The sequence below is a fragment of the Podarcis erhardii genome, assembly GCF_964252035.2.
Source record: "Podarcis erhardii genome assembly, chromosome: 6".
NCBI classification, from domain to species: Eukaryota; Metazoa; Chordata; class Lepidosauria; order Squamata; family Lacertidae; genus Podarcis; species Podarcis erhardii.
In genome coordinates this window covers 33,329,911-33,345,482 of record NC_138510.1, presented here as the reverse complement: position 1 = coordinate 33,345,482, position 15,572 = coordinate 33,329,911, and the positions used below count along the sequence as shown (strand labels likewise).

The 15,572-nt window shown below is 46.2% G+C and overlaps 1 protein-coding gene and 2 long non-coding RNA genes across 3 annotated transcripts in view; 2 read left to right on the top strand and 1 right to left on the bottom strand.

Annotated features, from left to right (window-relative positions):
- The first annotated feature begins 2,433 nt into the window (after nt 1–2,433).
- LOC309343559 lies at nt 2,434–5,823 on the top strand. The gene is made up of 2 exons (XR_014157340.1): nt 2,434–4,537; nt 4,684–5,823. It is a non-coding gene; the product is annotated as an uncharacterized lncRNA (long non-coding RNA).
- Nucleotides 5,824–8,938: 3,115 nt separating this feature from the next.
- ARL8A (ARF like GTPase 8A) overlaps nt 8,939–15,572 on the bottom strand; it is a 38,208-nt gene continuing 31,574 nt past the window's right edge. Inside the window, exons 6-7 of the mRNA XM_081867055.1 lie at nt 11,642–11,712; nt 8,939–11,050 (exon numbers count right to left, since the gene is read on the bottom strand). Of these exons, the coding sequence (XP_081723181.1) occupies nt 11,001–11,050; nt 11,642–11,712 (121 nt within the window). The 3' untranslated portion in view covers nt 8,939–11,000. The remainder of the gene's footprint in view (nt 11,051–11,641; nt 11,713–15,572) is intronic.
- On the top strand, nt 12,169–13,431 carry LOC309344560. Its single transcript, XR_014157768.1, has 2 exons — nt 12,169–12,836; nt 12,867–13,431. It is a non-coding gene; the product is annotated as an uncharacterized lncRNA (long non-coding RNA).

Sequence of the window (15,572 nt, the reverse complement as noted above, 5' to 3'; positions counted from 1 at the left end):
TTCCCTCCCCAATTGTATGTTAGGCAAATTCATGTAGGAACCATTTAGTTTTAGCTAATAACAGTGATAGCCTGAAGCAGAAGCTCCTTGTTCAATGGAAGTGAAGCCCTGCTTTCTGGATGAGTATCTCCAAATGCTCTGTACTAGGGATATCTGGAATTCTATTCAGGTGTTAACGCAGGTATGGGGAGGTGGGCATGCATGCATACTGCCTCTGCTCCCAGTGTCCCTGTATGCACTGACCTACCCACCCACCCTGTGCTCCATCTCAACCTTTGTGAATTGGATGGGAAGGTCTGAAGAGAGCATCTAAGCACATTTGACTGACCGTGCTTAAAAAACCCTGCCTTATCAGGGTCCCAGCTGTGCAGAGGCCTCTAAACCCATTCAGCAAGATGCACTTTTCAGACCTTCCCATTCAACGTGGGAAAGTGGATGAGAGCGGGGCCTGCATGTATGTTGCATACACTCCTTACTTGTGGTTACATTCCCTATTCGGGCAGAACACTTCAATACAGCTGGCCACTGGAACAGGCGTAAACATGAGCCATGCTTGGTTGAGGCTCTCAGGAATGCACTTGTAGCTTCAGCACAGCAGCATGCAAGGGACAAACAGAAGCTCATGTTTCCCTTTTCATGTGCAGTCACTGCCAGAAAAATGCTTCTGTAGCTCCAGGTAGCACTGCACTAGCATTTCCTGTGTGACTCCCAAGATAGAGGGAATCCATTCAAACATTCACTACCACAGTGATTCCTCCACATCTCTCTTCCCTTTCCTTCTCTCACCGCACCAGCAAAGCTTCCGAGGCGAATGACGTTAGGCCCATGAGAATCTCATTGTGCTTCTTCGCTCTTGCAAAGAATAGCTTGGGAGTACGGCCCGCGTGTGACCTAACTGCTTCAAATCCACAAGACGACAGAAAGAACCATTTATTGATTTGGCCTTCTTTAAAGGTTAGACTTAGTAGTTTAGGCGATGCAAAGGCTCCTTAGGTATGAGCCTGCTGTGAATAGATTCACTTAGCAAGACTGAAAGTTCCAAAAAACAACTCCCAGGCCTAAGATTCTTTGCATCCTTCAGGACGCTGGCAGACTTTGGGCTTTAAAATTTCAGGGGCGCACACTTTCCATTGCTCACTGTTGCGGCAGCGCCCCCTGCAACACGCAGTGCTGGCGAACTGGTCACACTCCCCTAAATCTGCCTCTGCTCAGTAGATTCAAGAGCATAGGTCTTCAAAAGCTGCTGGATCACCAGAGAAAGAGACCAATGGTGTGATCTCAAATGAAAAAGATCCTAAAGTAGTTCTGAAGCAATGATGATGTTGGGGCGCTATTCCTGCCAACCGAGGTGGGGTGGACACCTACAACAGCGTTTGCCCTCAGGCATACTCCACCATACCCCACTGGTAATCAGGAAAACCCACACCATGGACCCAGCTCCTGTGAATGGTCAGGGGCAATGGGAGTTGTAGTCAACTCCTGGAGGACAAATGGCTCTCACCTCTGTGCAAGAGACACACTAGCAGTCTGGCACAGTAGGAAAAGGCCTCTTCACCTATCGTCCACCTGTACTCATTCTAGCAGTTTGCAGCAGCCCCTGCATTCAGGCCTCTCCTGCATTTCCCCGTTTGTGAGGCTCCCAGCTCTGTTTGTGCAGAACTGTTAAAGGGCCTTGTTCTCTGCTGTCTTTGGATTGCACCCTCAGGAGCAGTAAACGCCACTGCGAGAGGGAGGCAGTTGCTAGGGGATGGGCTGCAACGCAGGGGATCAGTGAGGGCTTTGTATAGGCAATGACACCCACAGTTCCTTCTTGGGACTGCTGCCATGGAGACAAAGCTCCTGTCTTTGTACAAAGAAAGTGATGTTTGGATTGCTGCCCCCATTAGCAAACAAGAGCAGTCTTGGGGTAGGCACACTTGGTATGTATCCCAAGGGCTGCTCTCTCTCTCGTCAGCAGACTAGGCCGCAGCTCTTCTCTGTGTGCACAGGCATGGGGGAAGCCCTTTTGCTCTGAAACTGTTTACCATTTTGCCGGAGACAGGATTAATCTCTGGGGGGCGGGGGAGAACGGGGAGCTGTAGGCTCAGCACCACCAGAGGCAGCCAAAGTCCTCACCCACAATCCCTGGCTCAAATATGGGAAACAGCAAGGCCAAAGGGGGTGAGAAGATCACAGAGGAGGAAACTGCAGTGGTGACCGGGGTAGAAAAGGAATGCAATGAGACTGCTTTCTCAGAGTGCATTTCTGTTTGCTACGAAACAATGGTTTTCTAGCATCACAGTCCTTTCGACATGAACGTCTGCCGCAGAATGTCACCCAGTGCCTACAGACCCTCCCACCTGCAGCAGCAAATTCTGGGAAGCATTTGAGGGTTCACACTGCATTCACAAAGGACACTTACCAGACCTACTGAGATTCACACTCACTGTGTGCACATTCAACTCTGTTTGGACGCTACAGAGGAAAAGTCGCAATGGTATGGGATCACAAGGTTTTGCCCAACTATACAAAAACCAAGATGACCGTAGGGGTTTTCTTTTTTTATATAATAATTTTATTAAATTTTCAAATTTTTCATTTCAAATTAAAACATCTCTTATAACCATACGTTCATTGGCTTCCCTCACTCCCCTTCCAAGGTTCATTTAACTTATCCACCATTCCTGCATATTTTGATATATTCATCAAATTCAATTTTCCTTTCTCACTTTAAAATTTATTAAAATCAGCATTTTTAACTCTGCAATCATTTTCAATATACTGAACAAAATTCCACTCTTCTTTAAATACCTGCTCATCTTGCTCTCTTATTCTGCTTGTTAGACCTGCTAACTCTGCATATTCTATCATCTTAAGTCTCCAATCCTCCTTGCTAGGGACCTCTCTCACTTCCCATTTTTGGGCTAAAAAAAACCCTAAGCTGCTGTTGTTGCATAAATAAGTATTTTTTTCTGACTCCTGGGAACCTCTGTCTCAGCAATTCCTAGCAGAAATGCCTCAGGTTTTTGGGGGGAAGTTGTTATAAACACTTTTTTATCTCATTATATATCATTTCCCAATATTCTTTAATTTTTTTGCATGCCCATCATATATGAAAAAATGGTTCCTTCTACTTCTTTACATTTCCAACACAGATCCAATTCCATATTATACATCTTAGCCTGTCTACTTGGAGTTAAATACCATCTATGAATCATTTTCCTTTAATTCTTTCAGTGTGTAGCATGCAGTAAATTGCAGCTTGTTCTCCCAAAGTTTCAAATAAAGACTACCATAGGGATTTATGTCCTTACTTTCAGGTTTTATCAACAAAGGAAAACTAAATAGCTGCAGGAATTTGTCTTTCTTTATGGTGAGCATTTATTTTGGCAGCTGATCTCATTTGAGCCCCATTCTAGAGTGACATCTATTAGGGACATGTTCTAGCATTTATGGTCTTCCCTGTCTGAAATACCTATGTAAGTTGCTTTCCTCGGTTTGCTGTGGTTTCTGGAGCGAGATGACACACTGCCATTTGTGGCTATTGGCCGATCTTCTGCCTTTACTTATAGTCTTTTATGGCTGCTGAGGACACACTCCTCTTCCTTCTTTCAGCTTCTTTGTTAGTTCCTTCATTAGCCAAAAATATTTGATTTGATTTGCTCAAACTGCTGCTTTCTGCCATCACACTCTTGCTTACAAATTTACCCTAGTGTTAAAGCAGACACGCTCATCTCTCTCGAGATTTCATTGCTCACAGCAAAATCTGCTTGCAATCTCAAGGGCTGCAGTGTGGCACTTCCACTCCACTCCCACCCCCCAGAATTGGTCGAAAGGACAGAATATGAGAAAAATCCTTGGACTAAACAGTCCACCTTTGGGTCAGTTTGCATAGAAGGCGAAAGATTCTGAAGATAGCCTCTGCCTTTCGCTAGCAGGGGGTCCTGTCCTATTAAGAGGATTAGAAATCGTCCCAACAAAGTGAAGCAACCCAGAGCAATTATGAGACAGAGAGTAAGAGGAGGCCACTGTCTTGATCCTCGCCCTGCCAGGGAGGGTGAGGGGGTTTGTGCATAGCCTAAGTGGTGATGTGACCTGAATATGTAACAAGACAGCAGAGAATGGATGGGAGCTGCTATTCATGCAGTGCTTTCCCTGCTGGCTTACCCTGAGCAAGGGCCAAGTGAGAACAATGCTGGGCTTGTTGCAAAGGGTTCTGGTTGGTCAGGGAGCTGGGGGTGGGGAAGGGAGAAGAGAAAACAAAAAAGAAAAGAGATTGAGCCTGGCTAGAATGCAGTTTGGGGGGGCGGGGGGAGGAAAGGAGCAAGTCTAACATTTCAAAGATGTTGGGGCCATAAAGGGTCGCCCCCTTCAGTCAAGTGTTCAAGACACAGCATCAAGCACATTATGATGCCATTTCCAATAGGGACTAGAGCCCAGGCAGCTGCTGCTGCTGGAGAAGAGATGATCTGGGGCAATCCCAGAAGGCAGGGGCCAGATGGCCGAATCAGCATCATGCAGCCTAAGAATGGACAGTGAATGAAAGAATGACAGAGATGTTTGGGTATGGTGGCTGCATACACACCAGTTTTAATACACATGCGGGTTGCACAGCCCTGATTTTTCCATGCGTACTTTCATGCACATTTGCCCACATGAATGCTTTCAATTGAACTCTCTGAGTTTCCCATTCATACTAGCGAGAGCTGCTTGATGCTATGATTTGCACTGTGCATTGAGCCATCCTCTCATTCAGTACTTCCTCACTTTCGCAGAGTTCCCTGAGGTCCATTGTAGGGATGCGTACAGATAATTGTTTACCTGTGCATGCAGTCATTTTCAATTTACCTTTGATAGTTTCCTGATATACCAGACCTGTACAAAACAGGTCCTAACAACAACAAAATGTTGTGTGGTGCCCAGCAGCCCACCAAGGAGTGCCTCACCAATGGAAATAGTGGGTGTGGTGCTAGAAGGGACCCAGCAAAAGGTCACCACCTGCATAAATATGCTCACACACCACATATTAGCATGCAATTTCATTTTGTTGTTTTCCTTACTGCATGATATGCAGATCTGAAAAATCCAAATCAGATGGAGGGAAAGTATAGACTGCCACGAGGATGAGGAAATCACAGGGACATGAAATCCAATTTAAACTGTTCTGTGTGTGCAGCAGGTGCACACCTTATGCAGTTTACATAAGGACAAAGAGAAGGCAGTTGAATTGTGTTTGGAGTTTTGTACTTTACAGGAGCAACCCAGCCAGATGCGTGGGGTAACAATAATAAAATTATTATTTACAATACCAAACCAAAATGGGCTTTGAAAACCACCAGCCTAATCATCCTCAAATTACTTATGAAACTTCGCCACACAAAACCAAGATTCCTTTGCCCATCACTGCACTCCACAACCATAGGGGAGCACTGGACATATCTAAGGGATACAAGATGGTGAGTCCTGGCCACTGCTCACACATATGACCAAGAAAGTGTGTCATAATTTTAAGCAGAGCTACCATTGTGAATGGTTCCCCAGCATACAAGCAATGTGGAAACAATTTCTAAGTATCAAAAGCCTCAAAACCACTTGATAAAGAAAACAGGATGGAAAATAGGTCTGTCATTGGACGATCACCTCCACATGAGAGGCCATATAACTGTAAACTGCCAACAAAGGGATGGATGGTTGAGTTTCCCAGGGACATCAGGAAGGCCACCGTTAGAGACAGTGTTAGGTTATGGGGATCTTTGGCCTGCTGCAGAACAGTAATTCTTATATTTCATTCTGAAGTTACCATGGACCCAAAACTGAACTCAAATAAAAGGCACACAAATTAAATGTCAAATGATTGGTCCTCACTTGAATTTTCAAGTCTGCTTAGTATACAAGAAAGAAGTTACTGAGATAATCAACATTCCAGAAAGGCAGCAGCATTAGCCTGCAGCAACATGAACATGTTTTTGGCAAAGTGCAATGCACCTTAGAGACTAATACAATTGCACTGTTTTCACTTCCAGAAAAATGCCATCAGCTCATCCACTCCAGAGTTCTCTTGTTGTCCCTGCTGAATGACACTCACCCCCTTCTTGGCCATAACTTCATCTCCAGTATTAATGATACTGGCTAGCCACTCTGCCTGCAGCAATAGTGGGCACAAGGTTGACAGGACACACCAGGTACATGTGTGATGCTACTTGCAGATGTTTTTCTCCATTTGGTCTAGCAAACAGGCCTGCCTACTCCTTTACTACTAGGACAAAAGTGGTTGTGTCAAAATGATATGCTTGTACTGAGAAATGTAAGCAAGAAAAAAAGCTGGACAGGAACTGCTGGTGCATATAATCCTGAATTCATAGTTTGTAATGTGTAGGTGGTACATATTTCTCCACCTCCCCTTCAGGCTATATTGGCACATTGCATTTAAAGAGAGGCAGTTATGTCCACATGCTATTCCTGTTCCATGAAGCCACTCTCTCCCCTAGATTTACTGTAGCTTGGATAGGTTTAACTGCAAGGAAATACTGCCAGCACTGGTATTCCCAAAAGATGGAAAGTAAAGAGGTAAGTGCTGTGAAAACAAGCCTGTCTTATGTTCCCTTCAGGAATATAAAAGCCATTTACCGTCTTCCCTATGTGAAAAAGCTACACAATTAAGTCTGCAAGTGGGGAAATTGCAACAGCATTTAGGAGATATACAGAGATATGAAAAAGCAGACTGAGGTCCCAGCTAGTTCAGGATTATGCTTCCAAGTACAAATACATCCACAAAAGTTACAAGGGAGGCTCTTTTGCACTATCATGAAAAACTGTTGATATTAATTTGTGTACAGCTTTAAGCTACTGGCCAGACAGCTGTTGGCAGTGAATTCCACAAGTTAAACTAAGGCATTACCGTATTTTTCGCTCTATAACACGCACCTGACCATAACACGCACATCGTTTTTAGAGGAGGAAAACAAGGGAAAAAACATTCTGAATGAAACAGTGGATGTATCATTTTTGGGCTTCATGCTGTGGCCACAGACATGTGATCTGATGGTGAATTTGGGGTGACCCAATGCCAAAATCCTGAGAATTCCTGTGGATCCATGCTTTGTAACCACGTTTTTGCACCATTGCAGCCCCAGGCAACAGTGGGTGCGTGATTTTTTTGGTGCAGGCTGTAGCCATGGACATGCTATGTGATCTGATGGTGAATTTGGGGTGACCCAATGCAAAGATCCTGAGGATCCATGTGGATCCATGCTTTTTAACCACATTTTTGCACCATTGCAGCCCCAGGCAACAGTGGGTGCGTGATTTTGGGGGGGGGCAGGCTGTAGCCATGGACATGCTATGTGATCTGATGGTGAATTTGGGGTGACCCAATGCAAAGATCCTGAGGATCCATGTGGTATGCTTTGTAACCACATTTTAAGTGGGGAGCGAAGGAAAAACAAAGAAGGGACATGAGAGGGGTGTGCAGAGAAGCAGCTGGCTAAGAATGCAGGAGAGGGATTTAACGGGTTGGAGGAAAGAAAGGCAAAAGTTTTCCCCCACCCAAGCCAGCCATCTCTCTCTCTCTCTCTCTCTCTCTCTCTCTCTCTCTCTCTCCCCCTCCCTCCCTCCCTCTCCCTCCCCCCCTCTCTCTCCCTCCCTTCCCCCCTCTCTCTCCCTCTCCCCCAGCAGCACCGGAGCTTGCCTGGAGGGGAGGGGCTTTCCCTGCTCTTTGTTCCGTTTCAGCAAACACAGCAACGAAACAGAGAAGGGTGGGCAATAAGACCCTGAGGCAGAATGCAGGAAAGCAGCCGCTTCCTCTTCCCTTTTCCTTGAAGCGTCGCGATTTGATTTTTGCCTGGTTTTTCGGCTCCAGGGACCACACATTCGCTCTATAACACGCACAGACATTTCCCCTTCCTTTTTAGGAGAAAAAAATCTGCGTGTTATAGAGGGAAAAATACGGTATATGAAATACTGCCTCCTTTGGTCTAGTCTGTTCCTAGCTACTGCTAGCCAATTTCATTGAGTGAGCCCATGTTCTAACTCAGGCATCCCCAACCTGTAGCCCTCTAGATGTTTTGGCCTACAACTCCCACGATCCCTAGCTAACAGGACCAGTGGTCAGGGATGATGGGAATTGTAGTCCAAAACATCTGGAGGGCTGAAGGTTGGGGATGCCTGGTCTAACTCCCTATATCAGGGTCAGTTAGCATGGTGTCCTCAAGACACCTGTTGGACTTCAAGTCCCATTACTGCTGACCATTGGTCACACTGGCTGGGGCTGAAGGGTGCCAGAGGGCATATTGGCCACCCCTGCTCCACATCATCTATAAAGCTCCCTTGTGGACCTGTTTAGTTACTATATTTTAAAAAAACAAAAACCAAGGGGCCTCACATTAGCTTTTGTTCCCAAGCACCATAACACAGCCCCAATAGTTATGCTTGTTCTTTTCTGGTGCTGCAATGTCCTTTTTAAGATGCGGTGACAATAATTGTTCGCAATACAGATGTATCTTATCTAGCTAAAGATTTCTGTTAGTGACGGCTTTGTTTCCATTTCCTTGCCTAGTAATTCTCAACTGCGCTTGTCTTTTTCACTGCTGCTACACAATGCACTGACTTCTCCTGTAAGGTGTCCACTGTCACCCCAAGATGGGTAAGCCCTAGCCAGTTCAGTCCCCACCAGCGGGTGTACACGTAGGTGTATGGGTGTGACAGGCAATTTGCCAAACATGAATCCTGGCAGGTGAACACATCTAAACATATGCAAATTACATTTGCAAGCCTCCAAAGATAAACTCCGATTTCCTTGGTTTGCTGCCGTCATCCTGTAGAAGCTGTGCCTCAAGGCCATGAAGGTGCCGCTGGGAAAAGAAGGCTGATCAGCTGAGTTTGAAGCAGAGCAGGCTCCAATAAAGTGAGTGAGAGAGACGATGAACCAGTGAAGAGGAAATAAGTTCACAATGCAACCACCACCAACACAAAATTGTTAATTTATTGTTATTTAGGAGGCAAAAAATGTACTGTTACAAGATTCATTTCCCAACAGAGAAGGTCAAAAAATGAGCCAAAAATATATTTTAAAAAAGGAATAATGACACTTTACAATTCATTAAATTAAAAAAAAAAAGTAAAATATCTCCTTGTGCAATTCTGTGAAAATGAGAAAAGAGGAGGGGGAAAGATGCAGTTAGAAAGCCCCCCCTCCCGCCCTGAAGGGAGCAGCTCCGTGCAGGATAGGGCCAGGCAAGGGCAGGAAGGGCCCTGCAGTCTCACACCTGTCCAAAGTTTAAGTGGGACAGGGAAGAAACGGCCACATGCAGCCTGCTGCCCTTCACAGGGAGACAAGGGGGCTAGCATACAAAGCCTTTTAATGATCCTTCCCATGACCCCCTTCCTGGACCCTGTTGAGGCTGCTGTAGATTCCAGGGTGAGCAAACACCAACACAGGACAGTTGCCAACTCCACTAGGCTAGATTAATATCCCTGACCAGGAATCGCTCCTCCTTGCTACCACAGCCCTTTACCTATAAACTCAAGCACCCTATTGCCCAGTAGGGTGTGAAGCACAGCATCTCCCACACAGCCTCATGTGCGCTTGAGAGAACAAGAACGCCCTCCTTCTACTCCACTGGTTTAACCCAAGACCAAAGCCTCACACCCTAACTTGAGGGACAGGCAAGTGTGTACGCTCAAGCCCTGGGCTCAAGGAGGGGGACACGCTCAAGCTTAGGAAACTGAGGGACAGCCCTTGCTCCTAAGGACTAGGCTGTGGCCTGCAGAAACACCTCCAAACTGGGCAGAGCACAATTCCTACCCGCTATGTCCTCCACTCTGAAATTTGCAGCAGTGGGATATAGGATTTGAGGGAAGCGCCTTATGCCTTGCCCAAAGGGCTTTGAAGGGAACTCTTGCATAGATGTCTCCTCCCACTGTCCCTCACGAGCTGAACAGGCCGCAAGCGTTTGGCATGAGTGGGAGGCCCAGGAACAGGGTCATGAGAAACCCAGACCACTCCAGATCTGCTATCTTGCTCTGGCAGCACACAGAACCCTGGGCCCTTATTCTGCCTTCACACAGTCAAGGGATGCGCATCATCTGCTGCCTACTTCTGTTCAGGTGCTGACTGAGAGAAAGACGCCAGACCGAGAAGGAAGGTGAGCACAAAGGCTGCAAAGCATGAGTGCCCAGCATCCACCAGACATGCCAGTTCATCAGGCAGGGTGCAGAGGGAGATGATACTGGGGGGGTTTGGGGAGCAAGCTGAGTAGGAGCCAAAGCTCATGTCCAGAAGATTCAACATCTGTCCATTGGGAAGCATTTGCTCCCCAGGGCTCAGTGGACACTGGGCAGGAGGAAGAGATGGCACCAACTCTCCTCTAGAGTCTCAGACCATGAACAATACTGCTCTATGAACCTTTCCCAGGGGCTCATCCCCTAACCATAGTGCTGAGCAGCTTGGGGCAGCAGAGAGGGGAGAGACCCCTGGATCCTGTTGCAGAAGGAGAAGGGAGGGGCTTGAGGTGGAAAAGAAGGAGGTCTCTTGGGGGAAGATACTGCCCAAAGCCAGGGTCCCCTCCAGCAAGATTCCAACTGCCCCTGACTGCTCATAACATTCCCAATACTGCGTTTGGTACTTTCCCCACCCCATCCATTTGCTGCTGCCCCACCCGCACCACCCCCTACGACAGCTGACAGGCCCCATTTAATAACAGCAAAATTGCTTAAATTAAAAAATTAAAATATATATACATATATATATATATACTGTACACACACCGACGACAACAGAACAGTGCCAAAACCAGAGTAAGGAGCAAGGGGGAGGGGGAGGAGGCAGACAGTTTCTTTACAATAAAAACAGGAGTTCAATCTCAGCAGAAGAGGAATCTGGGGTCCCCTAAAAATACCCATCTAGGGAGAGGGAGGTGGGCGAGAGGGTTGGAAAGAGCAGGAGATGGGGAAAGAGAAAGGAGGAGGTGCGTTTGGGCTTTTACAATGGCATCTTCCCGATCCAAGACCTGGCCAAAGGGCTCTCAGCTTCGCCGGGATTTTGAGTGCTGAATAAGCCACTGTAGGGTGATGTCTGTAAAACACAAGATACGGTTAATGACCATCATGAAAAATAGAAGTTGCAGCGAGCTGCTTAGCTAGAGGTAAGGGAAACACACAGGGGCCTCACAGGAGATTACCAAATTATGAGCCAAGCTCATGATTCACTTCTGTAGCCCTGCTGCCAGCAACCCAACATGTTGTCCTGAAGGGAATGACCTTTGCATGTGAGTGAACTTTTTCTCTACCATGGCTTTCAACAGGGGTGGGGAACCTGTGGTCCTCCAGGTGTTACTGGACTCCAATCCCAACCATCCAGAGCCAGCATGGCCAATGGGCAGCTGCAATTCACCAACACTCAGAGGGCCACAGCTTCTCCACACGTGGGCCTACACAAACCTTTCTTGCCCCCCTAATTATGCATGGAGGGGGCCAGACCCCAGGGGCATTCAGTGTCACCACAGAATTAATCTCACAGTGCTCACAACACAGGAGAGCCAAAGAGCATAAGGAGAGATCTCCCATGGGCAGTCTAGGTGTCACTGTGCATTCAAGCCGCAACCATTCCCCTTAAAATTATCAGGCACTCTGACCCTGCAACCTCCCCCTTCCCTTCTACACTCACCAATGTTGTCCTTTTCTTTGCAAGAGATTGAATAGCAACAGATCTCTCGGTCCTGGATGGCAGACAGGTTCCTGCAGGAAAAACAGAAGCACAAGAATATCAGGCTGCCTTGGGGAAAGCACTGCATACAGAGAAAGGTATCCACAATGAAATGGGCAAAACGTGCCTCCCTCCCTGCAGCAGTGACTCCTGTACATTTTCCTGCCAGTCCCATGTATAATATCCCACTCACAATCCAATGGGGGCCTATACATGTGGATTCCATGCATACAGTGGTGCCTCGCAAGACAAAATTAATCCGTTCCGCGAGTCTCTTCGTCTTGCGGTTTTTTCGTCCTGCGAAGCACGGCTATTAGCGGCTTAGCGGCTTTAAGAAAAAGGAAACAAACTCGCAAGACGTTTCGTCTTGCGAAGCAAGCCCATAGGGAAATTCGTCTTGCGAAGCACCTCAAAAAACGGAAAACTCTTTTGTCTAGCGAGTTTTTCGTCTTGCGAGGCATTCGTCTTGCGGGGCACCACTGTACAACACCCACTCATGGATATATGGAAGGTTTGGAAGGCATTACAGTGGACGCTGGGGTTGCGAATGTGATCTGTGCAGGATGCACATTCACAACCTGCGTCTGCACACATGCGGGTTGCGATTCAGCGCTTCTGCGCATGCGCGACCGCCGAAACCCGGAAGTAACCCGTTCCAGTACTTCCAGGTTTCGGCGGTCCATAACCCGAAAAAACGCAACCTGAAGCAGCTGTAACCAGAGGTATGACTGTACTTCATTCTCTTAGAAAACTGTCTGAGCTCACCCAAATAGTCAGCTACCATCAACCTATTATTTCTAGGTTATCCAACATTTCCACAAGATGTAAGGGAAATCTATTCCTCACAAAACCAACATTTCCTGTCACCTGTATTGATTCCCCTTTAATTCCTTCGTGAACTCCAGTGCTATTGCACTGCAATTTTCTTTATTTAGTTATAGTAGTCAAGGTAAAAGCTGGCCCTTTTCTACAAAACTAAACAAAATCTGCACATCCTCTGCATATCTCTATCCTCTTTTGCCATCCACTTGGGTTTCTATTCAGAGTTTCTTTAGCAATATATTTCAGACAGTCAGCTGCTTTCCTTTCCCCTCCAATAATAGCTGAAATTCAGTTTTTTCATTTCTTATTCTCCCCCCTCCAACGCCCCCCCCCCGTTAAACTCCAGAACAGGAAAGCAGGCAAGGCATTGGGTAACAGCGCCCACTCCTCGGGAAGGGTGCTGCTGCCCAAAAGCACCCAAGAACATGTGACAATGTATATACATTGTCAGGAAAGACAATGGGGAGGGGCTCAACAGGAGGGGAGTTGGTGACTCCAGTTTGGCCAGCAAAGCTAGCCCCAAACAGCAGCCCCATGTAGACAAAGCACCTCAGCTCGATCTCCTCAGTGGTGAACAGGGGGGTTATTACTGCTGGATGCAAGTTAACAAAATGTTAACCCCGGTAGACAAATAGCATGGGAGAAGGATAGCACAACTCCTGTCTAGGTCTTATACACATAACACATTTGAGAATCTTCTTTTTCCTCTCTCCAGTCCCCTGCCAATCTTCCAAGATGCTCGCCTTGAACCAAGCTTTGTTTTCTTGAATTGCGCCATTTTAGCACGTGACAATCATGAAATTCCTAGACCTCCGTTCAATCACCTTATCCAGCCAGTACCATAAAAAGGAAAGATGAAAGCAATGGCCTGCCTTTGGCGCCACCCTGTGGTACATCACAAGGCTCCAAGAGTGTGTGTTTTTATTTTATTTTAAGAAAAACAACAACAACCTGATATCAAGTCCAAGATTTCCTCAGCTCTTTGCATTTCCACTAAAACTTAAACAAATTCTGAAGCTCCAAATCAATCATCGATCCAACAGAAATGGTAATGTGCCCTAAGGCACCTAAGAGACAGGCAAATCACTAGGCATGGCTTAAGCTTTCACAGCTTAAGCCTGTCAGACACATAAGGTCTTCCTTCCATTGCACCCTATGTACAAAGGAAAAAGCACTGTAAACCACAAGGAATATTGTACACCTCTGACATTCCTATGTAAAATGCACAGTACTGAAGTTTGTGGCCAGACCTGCTGTGTTGCCAAGAGGGGAAATCTTCCTGAAGGCTTGTACTCTTCTATACCACTTGGGCACATTCTGCATCCATGATTGCCAATGGATGTTCACTGGTGGATTTGTCATGGGCTGCAATTAACTCAGGAAGCCATAGGGCTGGGGCAATATGGAGATATATCGTTCAAAACTGGTTTGTAGTCAACATCGTGATAAGCGTTTCATAGTATCTGACCTGGCAATACATCACAAATCACGAAAAACTGTAAAGCTGGTCATCGCTTCTCTCATGATTCCTGCCACCCTGTTGTAACAATATATTAAAGGGAAGTAAAAATGTACTTAAGTACTCCTAAGTAGTAGCAGTTGCCAAGACATCACCCCGTTCGCCTCTACATAGTTTCATCCTTATTTCAGGCATCATGATATTTCGGTATATCGTGATGTTTAGGTGGTGATATATTGCAATGTTGAAAACCAGATATTGCCCAGCCCTAGAAGGCAATAACACTCCCCAAATAACGTAATATGGAGCCCAAGAATGGGACACAGCCAGACAACTTACCAATGCCAAGACAACAGGGTGCCAAGCACATCTAGTCACCAGGGTTTGCTACTTTGTGCTCACCCACAATTATATTAGATTTTTAGACTTCCTGGCCCTTCAGGTCAGTGGCAATGCTGTGAGTACACACATAGCTCCATATAACATTCCAACACATTCATGGCCCACTTTGAGCAATGCTAGCTCTTGTGCCCAAATGCCTCACCTCTCCCTGAGAAACAACGGCACCATTATCATCTGGACCCATGAGAAAAAAGGCCCACTAAAGAAAGTGACAGAACATCAACTGTTGCCACCTACAGCTCCAAGTGAGACCCTCTCCAACATGTTTTATCAATGAACTATAGGACATCATGGGCAACTGTATTCCTTGTGTGGTAGTTATGTCATCATTAGAAGACTTCACCCCAATCTTAAATACCTATCTGCCAGAAAGAAAGAAAAAATGCCTTATGACAAACACAGGTGCCAAGTCCACTCAAGCAACACTATTACCAAACCTAATATTATCAACCATACTGTTGGATGTTTATTCAACTGCTCAACTTCCAGTGCAACATATACCCACAGTCCAGAAATAAGGTGCCTTCTAGATAATGTTGGAATCCACCTCCTATCAGCCCCAGACAGCATGGTCAATGGTTGGGGTGATGGGACTTGTAGGCTAGCAATATCTGGAGGGTACCACGTTGGCTATCATTGCTATGACCTCTTGATAATGTCCTTCTGCTGTCCACATAAGATAAACAGACCTGGCTCTATAAAAGAAAATGCACAGACATAATTCAGACACAGAAATGATTAGCATTCGGAAACCTAAGGGAGAACTCTCTCAGAACACACTGCTGGTGACCTGAAAGTCAACATGTCTACAAAACTACTTCAAACTACTCTAATATGAAACACCAGGACTAGAATTCTGTGAGTTTGATTATATTGCATCTATGGAGCTGTGGATTTCTTCTCCCCAAAACAAGAGTTGAATTGGCATAGCTGGAAAGGTAGGTGATAATACTATGACAACCGGTGTGTGTGTTATTTCCACACACTCTCTACTGAGAAAAACATTTCATGCAGTTGACAAAGCTGGCTCTAGTCCACAAAAGCTAGTGCCACAATAAATATGAAAGGCTTTAAAAGGGCAACACAAGACTCCATGCTGTTTTTCCTGCAGCAGACTGTAACAGCTACCCGTCTGGAATTTATGCCATAACCTTGTGAAAGGAATTAAGGATCTGCATAGCCCAGCCGTGTGGGGGTGGCGGGGGACCA